The following is a 14,550-nucleotide window of genomic DNA, read 5'->3' on the forward strand; positions in this document are numbered from 1 at the left end:
CTTCTGTTAACACCTACAAAACACCTATTTTGGAAGTATTTCTCAGCTTAGGTTTATAATAGGCATGAAAAATGACAAGGAAAAAAAATCTTAGCGATGTATCATTTACTTTGACAATTTTCCACTTCCATTTCCAACACTTCTTTTGCAAATCCCTATTTATAATCACCTACCTTGTTTTTCCCATGACAAAGTTTCAGCAGATAAAAGTTTGCAGCCAAAGGTTTTCAAATACTTGTTAACTGCTTGATATTTAAGACTTTTTTATGGGCACGACGACTTTGGTTGTTCATTCCCCCCTTTCCAGTAGTTCCCCCTCCTCCAAGAAAACTGCAACACACTGGTGCATTTATTTAATGCTTTAGTCATTGAAATCGAACAAGTAAATTAGTTGCACAGGAAAATATTCAAATATAAATTGGGTAAAGTACATTCTCCTCACAGAGGACTAACCATGTGCCACAGACCTGTGTGCAAAAGAGAGCCTATATGAAAAATTTTTAGAGCATAAAAGCATAATGTATGGCAGAGGATTTGTATCAGAAGTTTCAACCTAAAAAGATAATAAACACAAAATTAAACTCTGGAAAATAGTTGTCTTGTCAGCCATAGCTGTACATTACTACTCCAAAGCTACTACAAAAGCTCTACTAGGCTTCTTCAGTTGATATGACTAATCCCTAGCAGGTAGAAATCAATGCAGTTTTACTGAAGTCACTGGAATCTGTGACCTCATGAAAACCAATATATTCCTAACTATGACTCCAAAAAGGCTACTGCATGTAGTTGTCACAAAGGCATGGCAGAATAATGGCAGGATTATCTAAACAAAGATGCGCAAATACTGAATAATACAAGAATACAAAAAGTATGAACATCACAGAATGTTAGTTCAACAGTACCGGTATTTCTAACCAACTGTAATTTTTAAAAAGTCTACCATTCAGTACATACTTGAAAAGTTTCAGCAGAACAATAGATTTATAAAGAGAATTGTACCAGTTTTTTAGTAGAAAATACAAGTTATATCTTCCAGTTTGTATTAGCCTTAGCAAATTTCAGACAGCCTTTGGTTTCAAACCAATACAATACAATTAACATTACAGTGCTTCATATTCATTAGGAGAGGACGCTGTACAATTGAGGGAAAAAGTGTGAAAAATAGTAGTACCAAAGTACTGTATTACAGAAAGTAAAGACTGAAACAAAAATACTCTTGGGTATATCCTGTACATCGTGTAAACACATTCAGAATAGTAAACAGGCTAAAATGTCTTCCAAGCCCCTCAGTTACACCATAGCATACATACAGTATATATAACATCATCTTTAGGATACTGTAGCCCATTACATTGCAATTCTGTGCTTAACTCATTTGTGATTCAGACAATACATTCATATATTAGCACTACATTTCATTTATTATTTGGAGTTTTCTGGTTGCCATAGACAAGTACAGGTGAAAAAATACTGAGCCTTGCTTTTAACTCAGATACTGTCAGTATATAAGCAACGCTCAACTGTTCAAGAACCACCTTTCTTGTTATCAAAGCTGAGAATTTTCAGATTTATGTGTAGTAAATCAAGTTGAAATTCTGTTCTTCCCAAAACAGCATTTGTCCCAATTATTTTTCATTAATTGGGTAGAGCAAGTGGTTAGTTTCTATTTTAAAAAGCAGATATGAAAATTATTGGTAAACAGACACAAAATAATTACTACTTGTATATATAACATTCTGTCTTTCTGTAATTTTTTTAAGTTTTGGATAACACTTTGAACAGAGACCAATTTTTTTGAATGTTGTAAGAAGAAACTTACTTGCTCACCTACAACAAAAAAGAAAACAAAAAAGATTATTCATGTTACAATTTATCAGTGGCCTTTAACAGCATTGTGACATACACAAATCCACTGTAGCAAAATGTTTTAGAGTAGTACTAACATGAATTAGATATTAATGCAAGACATTAAGATATTGTGATTACATTTGTAAGAAAGATCCAATGCCTCATACTAAGAATTCCTTCCAGCATTGAAACTTCCTCACTTCTGGGTAAATCACGACTGACTATCTTTCTTCAAAGCTTCTAATCTTTGTAGTAGTGCATTTCCAAACACCTCTCGATATGCAGGGCTGAGAGAGTCCAATAAGGAGTAGACAGTTTCATGGTATGGAGTTTGCAATCTGTCATCAGTCTGATCAAAATCATAAGCTACGACCTGCAACAAAGAAATAATTGGTTAAATTTCTATGGTTTGGATCACCTTGCACTGTGTTTAACTTTGCCAATCAAGGTAGTACAGTAATGTGAGAACAAAAAATACTGGATTTCTGCCATGGGGCTTAATGGTAATACAGTATTTAGACAGTTTCAAATACCTTTTGTCCGAAACTCAGAGTATTAGTAAAATCTATCATTATGACCTTTGAAAACAAGTCAGACATCTACATGTTTGCAGAAAACATGCAAATGGTGCAAAAAAGGAATTGTATATACGCTGTACTACTGACTTATCTGGGTACATGAGAAACCCGAAGACTGGAATGCCTATAACAAGTTGCTGCTCCACTCTTCATCATTTTGTGTCTCAAATAAATGCCTGTTTTTTTAATCAACTTTGCTTCTTGCTTTTTTGGAAATAACTAGTTAATGTTCCACCCTCTTGGAGAAAACATGTAGAAGAGGCTTTCATTAAAGTACAATAGGAATATGTATGCTGTTTTGATGTCACTGAAGTGTTTTTCTAAGCACTTTTTGAACACAATCACTGTTCAAAACAAAGAGGCTTACAAAATTACAAAACAAATTCATTTACCCTGAGTCCTGCTTCGGTGAGCTCCAGGCAATATCTGTTCCTTTCCCTGGTTTCCACGTTGATATACGCCACATCCTCTGCACAGGGAAGGGTTTTTGAGACAAACATGTTGCTTACAGCGAACAGAACATCATTCACAACAGCTTCAGCTTCTAGTCTCATATCTTTCACATCTGTTCCTTCAAAGTCTCTATAATCAGAATCCTCTTCAAACCCCGTATTATTGGGCAACTCCATAGGATTGCAATCAGTCTCCATTCTGCATATGGAAACATTTATTTTAGATTTATCATACCACTACACTCAAAATATTTTAACACCATAAAACAAGAAATATTTCTGAAGCAGACATATTTAACATTGTCCCCCCCAAAAATAAGAGACCTAGTGGCTTCTGTAACTCATGAAATGACAGTTCAGAGAACTCAAAACCAAGATGTTGAGAACAACTGCTTAAGAAGGTTACATTCGCAGATAGAAGCAGAATCAGTGTCACTAAGTTGCTGCTTCTTATGCAAGTAACTCACATTCTGTTGTATCAGACTCTGTTATGATTCAGCAGTAATTAATTCTGCACTTTGCTGACCTGGAATGCAGTAGGAAGACAACTCATGCCTGGAAAAACTGAAATCAACAGCTGTAGAAAATAAAAACCTATTGTTGGCGAATTTAGGAAAGACTTAGAAAAGTCAGTGAACTAAACGAGTTATCCAAGAGTATAAAGCAATATTAAGAGCATCTTTTTGTGTACAGTCACTGAAGAACAATTCTCTTGCTCAGCTTTTACACGCAACTGTCAACACAATTCAGAGATGTACATTGCTGGTCTTTGTCAGCAACCATTACCCACAAGGGACAGGTTCTGTGGGGGTGACCCCAGAGGCCCCAGCATTTGCCTCTGGGGTACCTGTGTCTCCGTGAGGCCTCTGGTGGCTGACACCCACCGGGACACGTGCCCCAGGCCAGCAGGGAGAGACCCTGGGACGCTGCCCCGAGTGCGCCGGTAGCTGCCAGGAGGGGCCGGCAATGACCGATCTGCAACATGCAAGACATTCACTCCATGAAATTCATCCCTTTCGAGCAAAACCCACCCGGGACCTACAAACTCCGAAGAAGCTGTGGGCAATAAGGGAGCTGGCTACCGAGCTGCGACACCTCCCGTTCACCGCGAATCACCCCCATTTACTGAGAGCAGAACACTCACGGCTCACACCGGCACCGCTGCCCTGAGCAGCGCGGGCTGGAGCAGGGACCACCCGCACCGGCAGTGCCGCGCCCCGGGAGCCCACCTACCGGCCCCGGCGGGGGCGGCCGCCGCCCCGCCGCCCGACCTCAACCGGCTCCAGAAACAACGGCGCCTGCCGCCCCGTTCTGCCGCTTCCCCCGGGGCCGCTCACTAGCGAGGCCGCCGCCACCGCCACCCGCCGCTGTCCGGCAGCGGACGCGCCTCCGCCACGACACCGCCCCCTCACGCACCTCCCGCGGCCGCTTCCGCCCCCGCCTCCTCCGCTTAGCGACGCCACTTCCGCGCGGACGTCACGGTACCGGTGACGGCGTTCGGCAGGGGGGGGGTACGCGGGGAGGAAGGAGACAAACACCCCGGATCGGCCCGCCGCCCTCGCCGGCGGCGGAGAGCTGACGCGGGGGCATTCACCGGCCGGCCCGCCCGCCCCTTCGCCCCCTCCGCGCACCGTTCCGAAGCGCGCCCGCGGCGGCCCCGTCCGCGCTCACGGCCCGCCGAGAAGATGGCGGCGACGCTGTCCGAGTGAGGATGGAGCTACCTGTCAGCGCCTCTTCGCCCTAATGGGAGGCAGCGCCGCCCCGCCGGCGCTGTGAGGGGTGGCGGGAAGCCCCTGCGCTAGCCCGCGCTGCGGGGCGAAGCTGGGCCCGGCGGCTCCCGCTCAGCTCCCGGTCTTCGCCCGCCGGAGCGGCCAGCCCCGGCCCGCCGGCCAGCCCCGGCCCGCCGCCCGGCCCCGACCCGCCGCCCGGCCCCCGGCGCGCAGCCACCATGCCGTGGCCCTTCTCGGAGTCCATCAAGAAGAGGGCCTGCAGGTACCTGCTGCAAAGGTACCTGGGCCACTTCCTGCAGGAGAAGCTCAGCCTGGAACAGCTCAGCCTGGATCTCTACCAGGGCACCGGCTCCTTGACGCAGGTCCCTCTGGATAAATGGGTAAGAGATGCCGGCACTTCGCCCCCTCGGCTGTGAGGGACCAGCTGATACCCTGCCCCCGGCTGCCACCCACTTTGTGTTCAGTACCTAGCATCCTTCGTGTAAAAAAGTTACAGCCATAATTAGCGTTTCATCCATTTCATTCTCTGATATGCGAGCACTAAAAAAAAAAAAATAAATCATCTGGGCATTTATTAAGGATATGTTTTTCTAGCCACACTTTGGTTTCGTTATTTGTAATTACAAGAAAGGAAACAAAAAGTAAAAGAAGGCAGTAGCTGCTGACATATCAGGGAAAAGGCGCTATTGTAGCCCAAACTACTACAAATTGATGTTGTGGTTAGAGGAACATGTTTGCTGACTACTGCTGGAGATGAGCTTAGTCCATGTAGATCTCTAAATATTGTCCCTTAGTCTTGCAATGATGAAAGTCCTTATTGGCTAATGGGAAGCTGTTTTTAGCTGGAGTTTGCTTAGCAGGTGGGCTGTCATGCCTTGAGCCGACTGAAGCTTTTTTCAGTGTACATACTTCAGCCTACTGTGGTAATCCAAAGGTCTGTGTCATGTTCATAATATTAAGTAGAGTTTCCTGGGTTAATTAGCAATGTTACTGAATTCTGCCTGCCAGTCAAGTGACTGTCATGAGGAGCCTTAAGCGCTGCTGTGCGTCAGCTTTTCACTTCTAGGGTAGCAGAGATGATGAACTAGGTACACAGGCTTATTGCATTATGTTCTGCTATTAGGCCATGCTGGGTACATTTTAAAGTATTTTTGAAGATGTGATGTTTTCAAATAATGCTTTTACAGTTGTTTGTGTGAAAATATGTTTGAAAGTGGCAGGAGACAGATGTTTGCAGAAATGCTCGATATTGCCACTGTTATAGTGTGAGGCTTTTTGTTGTTCACTTACTTGTTTTCTTCTTTCCTGGCTGTGTCTGCAGCTTGTTTTCGGTGGCAGGCAGTGAGACTGTCTCGCTTTAATTGAATTATTATGCCCTCTAGTGGATATCACAGCAGTCTCCGCTAGTCAGTATTTATAATCTAAATACTTGGAAACAACAGCAGTTATAGACCAGTACTAAATGAACAGTTAATTACATATACACAGTGATTAAATGTATATACAATAACGCTTAGGTTATCTTCTGCATTTGTAGATCAGCATTTTTCTTTTTGACTTGTAAACAATGACATGTTTGAGGTTCTCTGCACGTGACTTTCTCATGTATGACAGATTGCAAAAACAGATGTCGCGGAAGTACTACAGCTCTTTTTTCCCTCCCCCCTCAGTCATTCTAAGCTTATTCTCTATGAATCACCAGGATGGCTGTAGTTTTACATATTATCTTATGCTTTTTTTTGGATATGTCTGCTCATCTTAACACTGTAGATATTTTAGCCAGTATTGTACATGTTTATAGTTTATAGAGATACATAGGAATACCTGGAACTATTAGTGTAACCCCTTTGCCTCTTGGGACCTGGACTGTTTAGGAAAATCAAAATGTAACTCATGATGCTTGTGGTTGAATTTTAATGTACGTCAAATAGTACCTTTGCTACTAGAATTACTCTGATTCCAGCTGGAGACTTTCAGTCAAAAATGTGGAAACAAGTCCTGATGTGATGACTGTGCTTCTGTTTTAAAATTTCGCTTGAAATGTTCTAGTTGCTATTTTAGAGGAACAAGTGGCTTTTAATGAAGTAATTTAGCTATAAGAATATGTGATTTTTAAAATTTTAGATAGTAAATTTCTATTTTGAAGTAATAAGGAAGGTACAAAAATACACTAATTTTTATTGTCATGTATGTTGGTGGGAAAAAGACATCCAAGATCAGATTTATTCACAATGGCCTTCAGTAACTAGCTTACTTCCTGATACAGCAAATTATTTTGTAATGGTTCAGGTAATTTAAATTAATCTGTGTTATTTTCAAATATATTTTTCATGTCAAATAATTATTTTTTGTTACCTTACGCTATTACTACATCTATAATTATATTTAATTCAAAATAAAGTTTTAAAGTCACTGAATCTTAGTTGATTATTTGATTCTTAAATAATTTCTCAATAGAACTGTTATAAGTTCTGTTTCTTTATAGTTGGTGTCTCTTTATGCTGCTTGGGTGGACTTTGGAACAGAAACTAGAGAAGTTCAACATGCAAGCAAACAAAATTCTAAAAGCAAAGCTATTAGGAGCATAAGCAGAGCAACAAGTTAACATGATGGAAAAATTACACCTAGAGACATAAAAATGAAAACCATCACTTTCTGAAGACTTTTTTGTTTGTGCTTTAATTATTCTACTGAATTAGAACATTGTAATTATAATTGAAAATGGGAAGCAACTTCTAAATCCTTATTTTTTAGAAACTTTTGATGTTGAGTTTATTCATTTTCTGAGGTAAAATCAAATGTCTCTATTCACAGGAAGATCAAAACCACAGTCTTTGCCATTTGAACATTATACCTTAATGTTACAACCACAGTATTTAGTGAGGTCTTGTATATAATAAAATGTTACACTCACTGAAGTTGGTGTGTGATTTAGATTGTTGTTTTATTAGAGCAGCCTAGATAATAGTTCTTGTTCAATAATTTTGGTTTTAATTAATTTTCTGAATCAGGATACAAACAGGGTTTTATAGTTCTTTTCACATAAATATGAAGAATATATTTCCTTTGAAAATGGGGTTTTTGGGCTCTGTATGGACATAATGAAAGCTATATAGTGCAACAAGTGAGTCTTTTCTGGGGATTGTGGAAAATAAAAAATCCTTAGTTACTTCTTCACAGCTAGTGTTCCATTTTTCTCATAAATTTCACTCACTCTGCATGATATTGAAGGCAATTTGACTGTAGTTTTGTTTCTAATGTAACTATAAAGGACTGGATTAATGAAATAGTTTCTGTAGAATATGATCTCGCTGAGCTTTGATATTTATATTTTTAAATTAGTGTTAAACGTTGAACACATTAAAATGTGATTTAGAAGTGGCAAGTATGGTGTCTAGCATGAGATAATGATTTGGTTCTATTGTTTTGGTGTCACATGGAAAGGTAAAATGAACTTTACACTGAAATTACAGACTAGTGAAATACTCTTGCCACAGAAATCAAGTACTTTTTTGTGGTTCTACTGGCAGCATGTTTTCAGCTTTCTTCAAGTATTGCCAGAAAATGCATAGATGAACTTGTGTCAGTACTGTAGTATTTATAAGGTAGTAGAATTTTTTGGTATAGTGTAAAAACACAAGTTATACAGCTACCACAGAGAAATCTATATTATGCTGAAAGTGAAGTAATTAATGTCAAACAAAATATGATGGAATCAAAATTCTTGAAAATGGCCAGTTTACTGTCTTTCTGAGTATAATTCCCTTTCTGGTAGCCTCTTCTCTTTTAATTTTTATGCTCAAAATTATGGTGGTGATTTATTTTTTTGTTCTTTTTCCTTTTCTAGTGTCTTAATGAGATCCTGGAGTCGGCAGATGCACCTCTGGAAGTCACAGATGGATTTATCCAGTCAATTTCCTTATCTGTTCCATGGGGGTCATTGCTACAGGATAACTGTGCGTTAGAAGTGAAAGGATTAGAGATGGTCTTCAGGCCAAGACCAAGGCTTGGTAGGCTTGTTTTTTTTTAAATTTTCATAAAGGAGACTCTTTACAGAGGCAAAAGGCTACACTTGCTTTAGTCAGTTCTTAACCTTATTTAAAGTGTCATTTGACTTACATACAGTGTTTCTCAGTTGTTTGTTGATCTGTGAAATTAAAATGTTTATAATGTTCCTACTGCCATATATCTTCTTCTAAACTGTTTGCCGAGGTTTTGGGTGTCGTTTGCCAAGTGCTGCTGGACAGCATTAGGAGCCGTGGACCTTTGCTGTTAAGTCAAGACTGTGGGGCAGGTTTCAGTGAGGTTCTGGCTTGCTTTGGCAACTTTAGGGTAGAAGGTGTATCTTGCACATCTAGAGAACAGTTAATATGTTTCAATTGCTATCACAGTAATGACTTTTAACTACTCTAAATACTTAACACTTTTGATTATAGTGCTCAGAGGATTGTCTGAGCTCTTCTAGCTTTTTGGTATCCATATGGATCTAGCTGATCTAGTTTAGAATGTCCTGGTGATTAATTTTCACTTAACTATAAAATCTCCATGAAGTCTGTTAAGATGGGTTATTATAGTGTGTGATGTGTTGTTATAGTGGGTATGGGATATTTAGTGCAGTTTTAGTATTTGAAAAACATTGAATGAATGTCTTGAAGATTTTAGTTTTTTTTCCTTTTATATTGTAGAGAACAGAGAAGAAAATATTTCCTTAAGTGCACCATAAAGAAGAGAAAAAATGCATAAACTCTGTTTTCCATGTTACCTTAAGTAACTTTGTTATATGTACTCTTCATTTGGTTGTTATTTGTTTAACTGGAGCTAAATTTTGAGCTATCTTACTTTCTGATGCAAGATTATTGCTTTGAAAGAATGATAGTATTAGAGGAAAGCTTTAGTTATTCACTTGCGTCAATTTAGTGCCTTATAATGCAGTAGAAAAAAATAATGATGTTGGTTTTGTCACACTTTTATAAGCACATAGATGTTTACAGACCTGAATACTGAACTGGAATGTTTTGCCTGTTCAACATGTTTGTATTTGTGCTAGGTTTACTTCTGTTTGTCTGTACTAGAGAGTTATATTTGAAGTTGAATAACTTTTCTAATCTAGTTTTATAGTATTTGCTCACAGTGGGCTTGGTATTAGCTGATAAGAGTGCACTAGCACTTAAGTTAATCTGGCTACTAAAAATATTGTTCAGCTTAATACATGCTGTGATCTCCAATTTTATTACATTCTACTTATTAAAACATGCTCTAATGTGCTAAGATAACATCTTAAACCTTGCTTGGTCTTTCTCCATCTAGGATATGTGCCAAATGGAATAGGAAACCTCAAAGTAATTATCAAAAAAGAGTTATTTCATTGATTTAGTTTTGTGGATTATGCTTGCAAAGTCATACCAATATAAAAAGAAATTGTTGAGAAATTATTAACTTAAACCTGGAAATTGGTTACACTAAGTCCTGCTTTCATCTTGTTTGTGTTGGGTTTTCAAGTACCAGAATCTTAGCAACACAATCTAAATAGACCAAAGTAATGTTGAAGTAGTAAAGTGCATAAAGAGAGAATGCAACTAAATTTGTTTTTAAGTGTGACTTCGTCCTGAGCTGTTGAAACTCTTTTTCTGGATGTGCCAAGTGTATTGTTTTGTTTTGTATTCTTTGTTTCAAAATGTTGACAGTCAAATTTATTAAAACTTCTCTTATTCCTCAGCATCTGGATCTGAGCCTATGTATTGGTCAAGTTTTATGACTAGTAGCATGCAGCTTGCAAAGGAGTGTCTTAGCCAAAAATTGACAGATGAACAAGGAGAAGGGTCCCAGCCTTTTGAAGGACTTGAGAAATTTGCAGAAACTATTGAAACAGGTAGGAATTATTGTGGTCTGAATCAAGATCTGAGATTATATGAGTTTATGTTGTTTCTGCTTTACAAAATGGCAGTAACTTGTAACACAAATTGTGTAACTTGTCTCACAATTTTCCACTTGTTACCATTACCTGTAAGATTTAAATAGGAAGGCAGGACAATTGATCCTGTTTTCAAAAGGGGAAAAAAGCCTGTATAACTTCCTCAGTGGAGACAGTGAACCCTTCTTCATGGCCAAATTGTTTTTTATTCACACTAGAAGAGATCCAGCTAAGTCTGTGCCTGAATGACTGGTGAGATGCTTTAGTTTTGGAGGTGCCAGTCTCACAAGCTTAGATGGTTGTCAGTGGTGATGCTGTTGATGGAGAAGCAGAGAATGTTTTTCCACAAATTTTTACACAAAGCTGACCTACTATGACATATATATTTCAATAATCACATCGTGTTGATAGAATTATTTTAGAAACTCTGTTTTTTGGTGGTGTTTGTTTTTTTTTTTTAAGTGAAAGTAATTAAGATCTTATGACTGTTGCGAGTGGAGAACTTAGCGTTGAAATATCTGAGCTAAGGAAAACATTTAAAATCAGATCTAGAAACAGAGGTATCCAGCCAACGCAGTGTGGTGCTCCAGCCATGTTTAGGAGTTCAGACGTAGTGCACGGTGAAACAAGTACTTTGTTTGAAGATCATCCGCACTAAGCCATAGAACAACTGAGTTGTCACTTACTTAAATATCCATGTATGAAAGGTCCATTGCATGGTATGGTTGTACACAGTAGACATTTAATAGTTTACACTGAAGTCTTGTTACACTATTTAGCTCAGCTGACAATGTATTTCCATGAAGTATGTATTGTGAACTTAAACAAAATGAAAAATTACTTTAAAATGCTTATAAAAATCATTGTTGAATAACTTGCTTTCATGTTATATTTTTGTTTTCTCATTTAAGTTTTAAGAAGAGTGAAAGTTACCTTTTTAGATACTGTTTTTCGAATAGAACATGTACCGGAAAACTCTAAAAGTGGAACTGCACTTGAAATCCGAATTGAAAGGTAAAGATTTTTTTTTAAATTCTGTTTTGGTTTGGTTTTTAGGCATTTTTTGCCATTTCCTGTACAGTATATTTTAGCCATATACACATATCCTTAGTATGCAGTTAGACACTAGCTTTTGATTATCCCTGTTAAGACCACCTCTTTTATAATGCCAGTGAACATTTTTTCTACTCCTGCTTAATGTGTTTAAGTTAAAGTTATTTACCTATCAAATCAGAAGAATTCTAGATTTTCTGAAGGTTTGGTAATGCCCGCTTCCAGAATTGATGAATACCATTTCTCAGATGTTCAGCAATCAATGGATATTATTGGCAGATCAGGCCATCTCTTACTCAAAAGCAATTTAATGTCTTAAAAGTTCCTCTTGTATATTGAAAACACTTCAAATATTTTTAGAAATAAAGATACAGTCCTGAAGAAAATTTAACTGGGAGATTTATGTCCTCTGTGAGCTTTCCGAAGAACCCACATGTATTCTGTAATTAGTTTGAACTTGAATACTGTACCTGTTCTTAAAGTACTTTCAACCAATGGGATGGTGTAATCATATTTTCTTGCGAAGTATGGAAATCATTAACAAATAAAACAGATCCTTACTTATAAATGCTAATGAAATGTGTTTGATTTTAAACAAACATTTATAAGCTTCAGATTATGTTCAGTTTGGGAGAAATGTCAGTGAAACTAATTATTTTTCTTATGAAAGTATGTTCCCAGAACAAACCTCTTTTTTTCTGCACTTTCAAAGCGAGATTGAAACAAATTGTAAAGTAGCATGTTGTTCTGGTGTTTGATACATTTTACTTTATGGAAAGGTAGATGTATTTTTCCACTGTAAAGTCTGTTATGTGGAGACTCGCATCTTTAAAAGTTTTCTGTTTATGCTGTTTCTCAGTATTATAATGCAAGAAGTTTAATTTCACAGAAATTTTACATGTTTGGAGCCTGGCCTCTCAATTTTCAACTTTCGTTTTGACACAATGTTATTTTCAAGTAGTGTTTTTAGACTATAAAATTATTAGATGGCTGATTTAAAAAAATACTTTGAAGCAAGGATTGTGTATGTCCTTACAAAAACATATGTATAGAAGTGTTGGGAGACTCCTTCACTTTGTGGTTAGATCAGATGTAAGTACTAGGATGGTGTACACAATGGTGTAATCACACTGGAAGCATGTTGGAATTGTCTTGTGATGCCCTGTAGAAAATTTAAGATTTCCACCCATTCCCAGAGAGGGGTGGTTTCTCCTTTCAGGACAATGAATGGCATTGTAAATAGTCTGAAGAGGGAGAGCATGTACAAACTTAAAGGCTAAATGGCACAATAAAGGTAACAATTTGCATGCACCTACCATCTTTATTTCCTTGCTTTTGTCTCCCAGAACTATGTACTGTGATGAAACTGCAGATGAGTGCTCTGGAATTAATGTGCATCAGCCCACAGCTTTTGCTCACAAGTTACTGCAACTCTCAGGTGTCTCTTTCTTCTGGGATGAGTTTCCTGCATCAGCAAAGTCCTCCCCAGTGTGTTCAGCTACACAGCTGGTAAAATTAAATACATTGTATAGAAATGTAAATTGATGAAGGATAAATTATATTGTTACACTCTTATATTAGGTTCATCCTGAAGGATATAGAAGTTGAATTTTTGCTTGAATCAGTGCTTGACAAATTTCATAATCGCTTCCTGTTGATTCTGAGGCAATGGAAGGAAATGTAGACCTTAGGACTTAAAAAATATAGTATGTATTGTAATGGAATCTGGTTGCAACTGCAATGTGTAGAAGTCCTCTGCAATTCATTATTCTGTGGAAACTTGCTCCACGTTTTTGCTAAGGCCTAATGTTTCACATAGCCTTGTTTCTTTCACAGTTATCAATACATGTTTTTAATGTCATTATGCAATTTACATTTGTGTAAAGTGATCATTTGTATGATAAGCTTATTTGAAATGCTTGGGTGTTTCGTTTTTCTTTTTTTTTCATAAGAAATGGGATACATTCTTACTCTTTTCTCTGTAACTTTTAAGGCAACTGAACCAAAGCTTTCACCTAGCTGGAATCCAAAAATCACTTATGAGCCACATCCACAATTAACAAGAAACTTGCCAGAAATTACTCCTTCTGACCCTGTACAGATCAGTAAGCTGATAGGTAGAATGGAGTTGAGCCTAACATTAAAGCAAAATGAAGTGCTTCCTGGAGCTAAGGTTAGTCATGCTTTCCTGGTCTTTAAATCGATAGTTATGTAGGAATTTATTTTTTTCTACTGCATAAAAGAAATGATGAGATTCTCAACAGGGCAGAATCCCCTTTTGTTGTGGGGTCTCTACATTCAAAACCAGTACTTATGTCTAATAAGAAAAATCCCTTAAGTGTTCCTGAAATGTTTTTTTCTTTCTTTCTTTTTTTTAGTTGGATGTAGATGGACAAATAGACTCTGTACATCTATTTCTGTCACCAAGGCAGGTGCATCTTCTATTAGACGTGGTAGCAGCTATTGCTGGACCAGGCAAGTGAACATTCTGTAAATGTTACATATGAATTATGGTGGACGAAAAATAAACTTTGCAAGATAAATGTGTTTCCTCAATGAAAAAAAAATATTTGTGGTGGTAGATTATAATTAATTTTTATCTGATCTTAGCAAAATATTTTGTAGCTGGTCTGAGTAGGACTATGATCAATTTATTGGATTCAATTGCAAATTCTATATGCTGCTAATGAAAATCTAGGTAATAAATAAGGCTTGAGAAGTGACTATACATTTGGACAAGAGATGGGGAAATAGGAGGTGGATGAAATTGGGAGGCCAGAACAATTTTGTTTCTTGTAGATTTTGTTTCATGAGAGGGGCTTAGCAATCTGGTTCCTTCTTTATCCTATGCTTTAGTGACAGGCACAGAAAATATAGAACAGACAATAACTGAGTTCATTTGTTCATATTTGGGAAGTAATTAACAGCAGTGTTTAGACTACTGCAGTAGCAGGATGAGGGTGTTTTGGTTTGTTCCC

At 38.0% G+C, this 14,550-nt stretch overlaps 2 protein-coding genes across 17 annotated transcripts in view; one reads left to right on the top strand and one right to left on the bottom strand.

Annotated features, from left to right (window-relative positions):
* Positions 1–354: 354 nt before the first annotated feature.
* Positions 355–4,276, bottom strand: GSKIP (GSK3B interacting protein). 13 transcript variants are annotated; one of them, XR_013922221.1, is made up of 5 exons: positions 3,669–4,233; positions 3,346–3,404; positions 2,819–3,077; positions 1,987–2,221; positions 355–553 (listed from the first exon to the last, which is right to left on the bottom strand). XR_013922221.1 is itself a non-coding variant. In XM_080345961.1 (5 exons), exons 4-5 carry the CDS (start codon positions 3,074–3,076, stop codon positions 2,060–2,062), a joined length of 420 nt encoding a protein of 139 aa, XP_080202087.1. In that variant the 5' UTR covers position 3,077; positions 3,346–3,404; positions 3,669–3,853; positions 4,112–4,174; the 3' UTR covers positions 355–2,059. The 13 variants fall into 13 exon arrangements, 11 of the variants coding, with proteins under 11 accessions (XP_080202087.1, XP_080202089.1, XP_080202083.1 ...); XR_013922222.1 differs by having other exon boundaries at positions 355–1,827; XM_080345961.1 differs by having other exon boundaries at positions 355–2,221; positions 3,669–3,853; positions 4,112–4,174.
* Positions 4,277–4,365: 89 nt separating this feature from the next.
* The window catches only part of ATG2B (autophagy related 2B), a 44,154-nt gene continuing 33,969 nt past the window's right edge, over positions 4,366–14,550 (top strand). For all 4 annotated transcript variants that reach the window (XM_080345002.1, XM_080345003.1, XM_080345004.1 and 1 more), the window contains exons 1-7: positions 4,366–4,988; positions 8,456–8,618; positions 10,325–10,477; positions 11,431–11,533; positions 12,919–13,081; positions 13,566–13,745; positions 13,951–14,051. In XM_080345002.1, coding sequence (XP_080201128.1) covers positions 4,827–4,988; positions 8,456–8,618; positions 10,325–10,477; positions 11,431–11,533; positions 12,919–13,081; positions 13,566–13,745; positions 13,951–14,051 — 1,025 coding nt within the window. In that variant the 5' untranslated portion in view covers positions 4,366–4,826. The remainder of the gene's footprint in view (positions 4,989–8,455; positions 8,619–10,324; positions 10,478–11,430; positions 11,534–12,918; positions 13,082–13,565; positions 13,746–13,950; positions 14,052–14,550) is intronic.

Source organism: Nesoenas mayeri (genome assembly GCF_963082525.1).
Source record: "Nesoenas mayeri genome assembly, chromosome: 5".
In the NCBI taxonomy this organism is placed as follows: domain Eukaryota; kingdom Metazoa; phylum Chordata; class Aves; order Columbiformes; family Columbidae; genus Nesoenas; species Nesoenas mayeri.

Bases quoted from the DNA above. Each gene is read 5' to 3' on its own strand.
- GSKIP (XM_080345956.1), bottom strand. From the start codon at position 3,076: ATGGAGACTGATTGCAATCCTATGGAGTTGCCCAATAATACGGGGTTT. The intron at 2,222-2,818 runs GTAAATGAATTT...TCTTTGTTGCAG, and splicing joins TCACCGAAGCAGGACTCAGG to GTCGTAGCTTATGATTTTGA.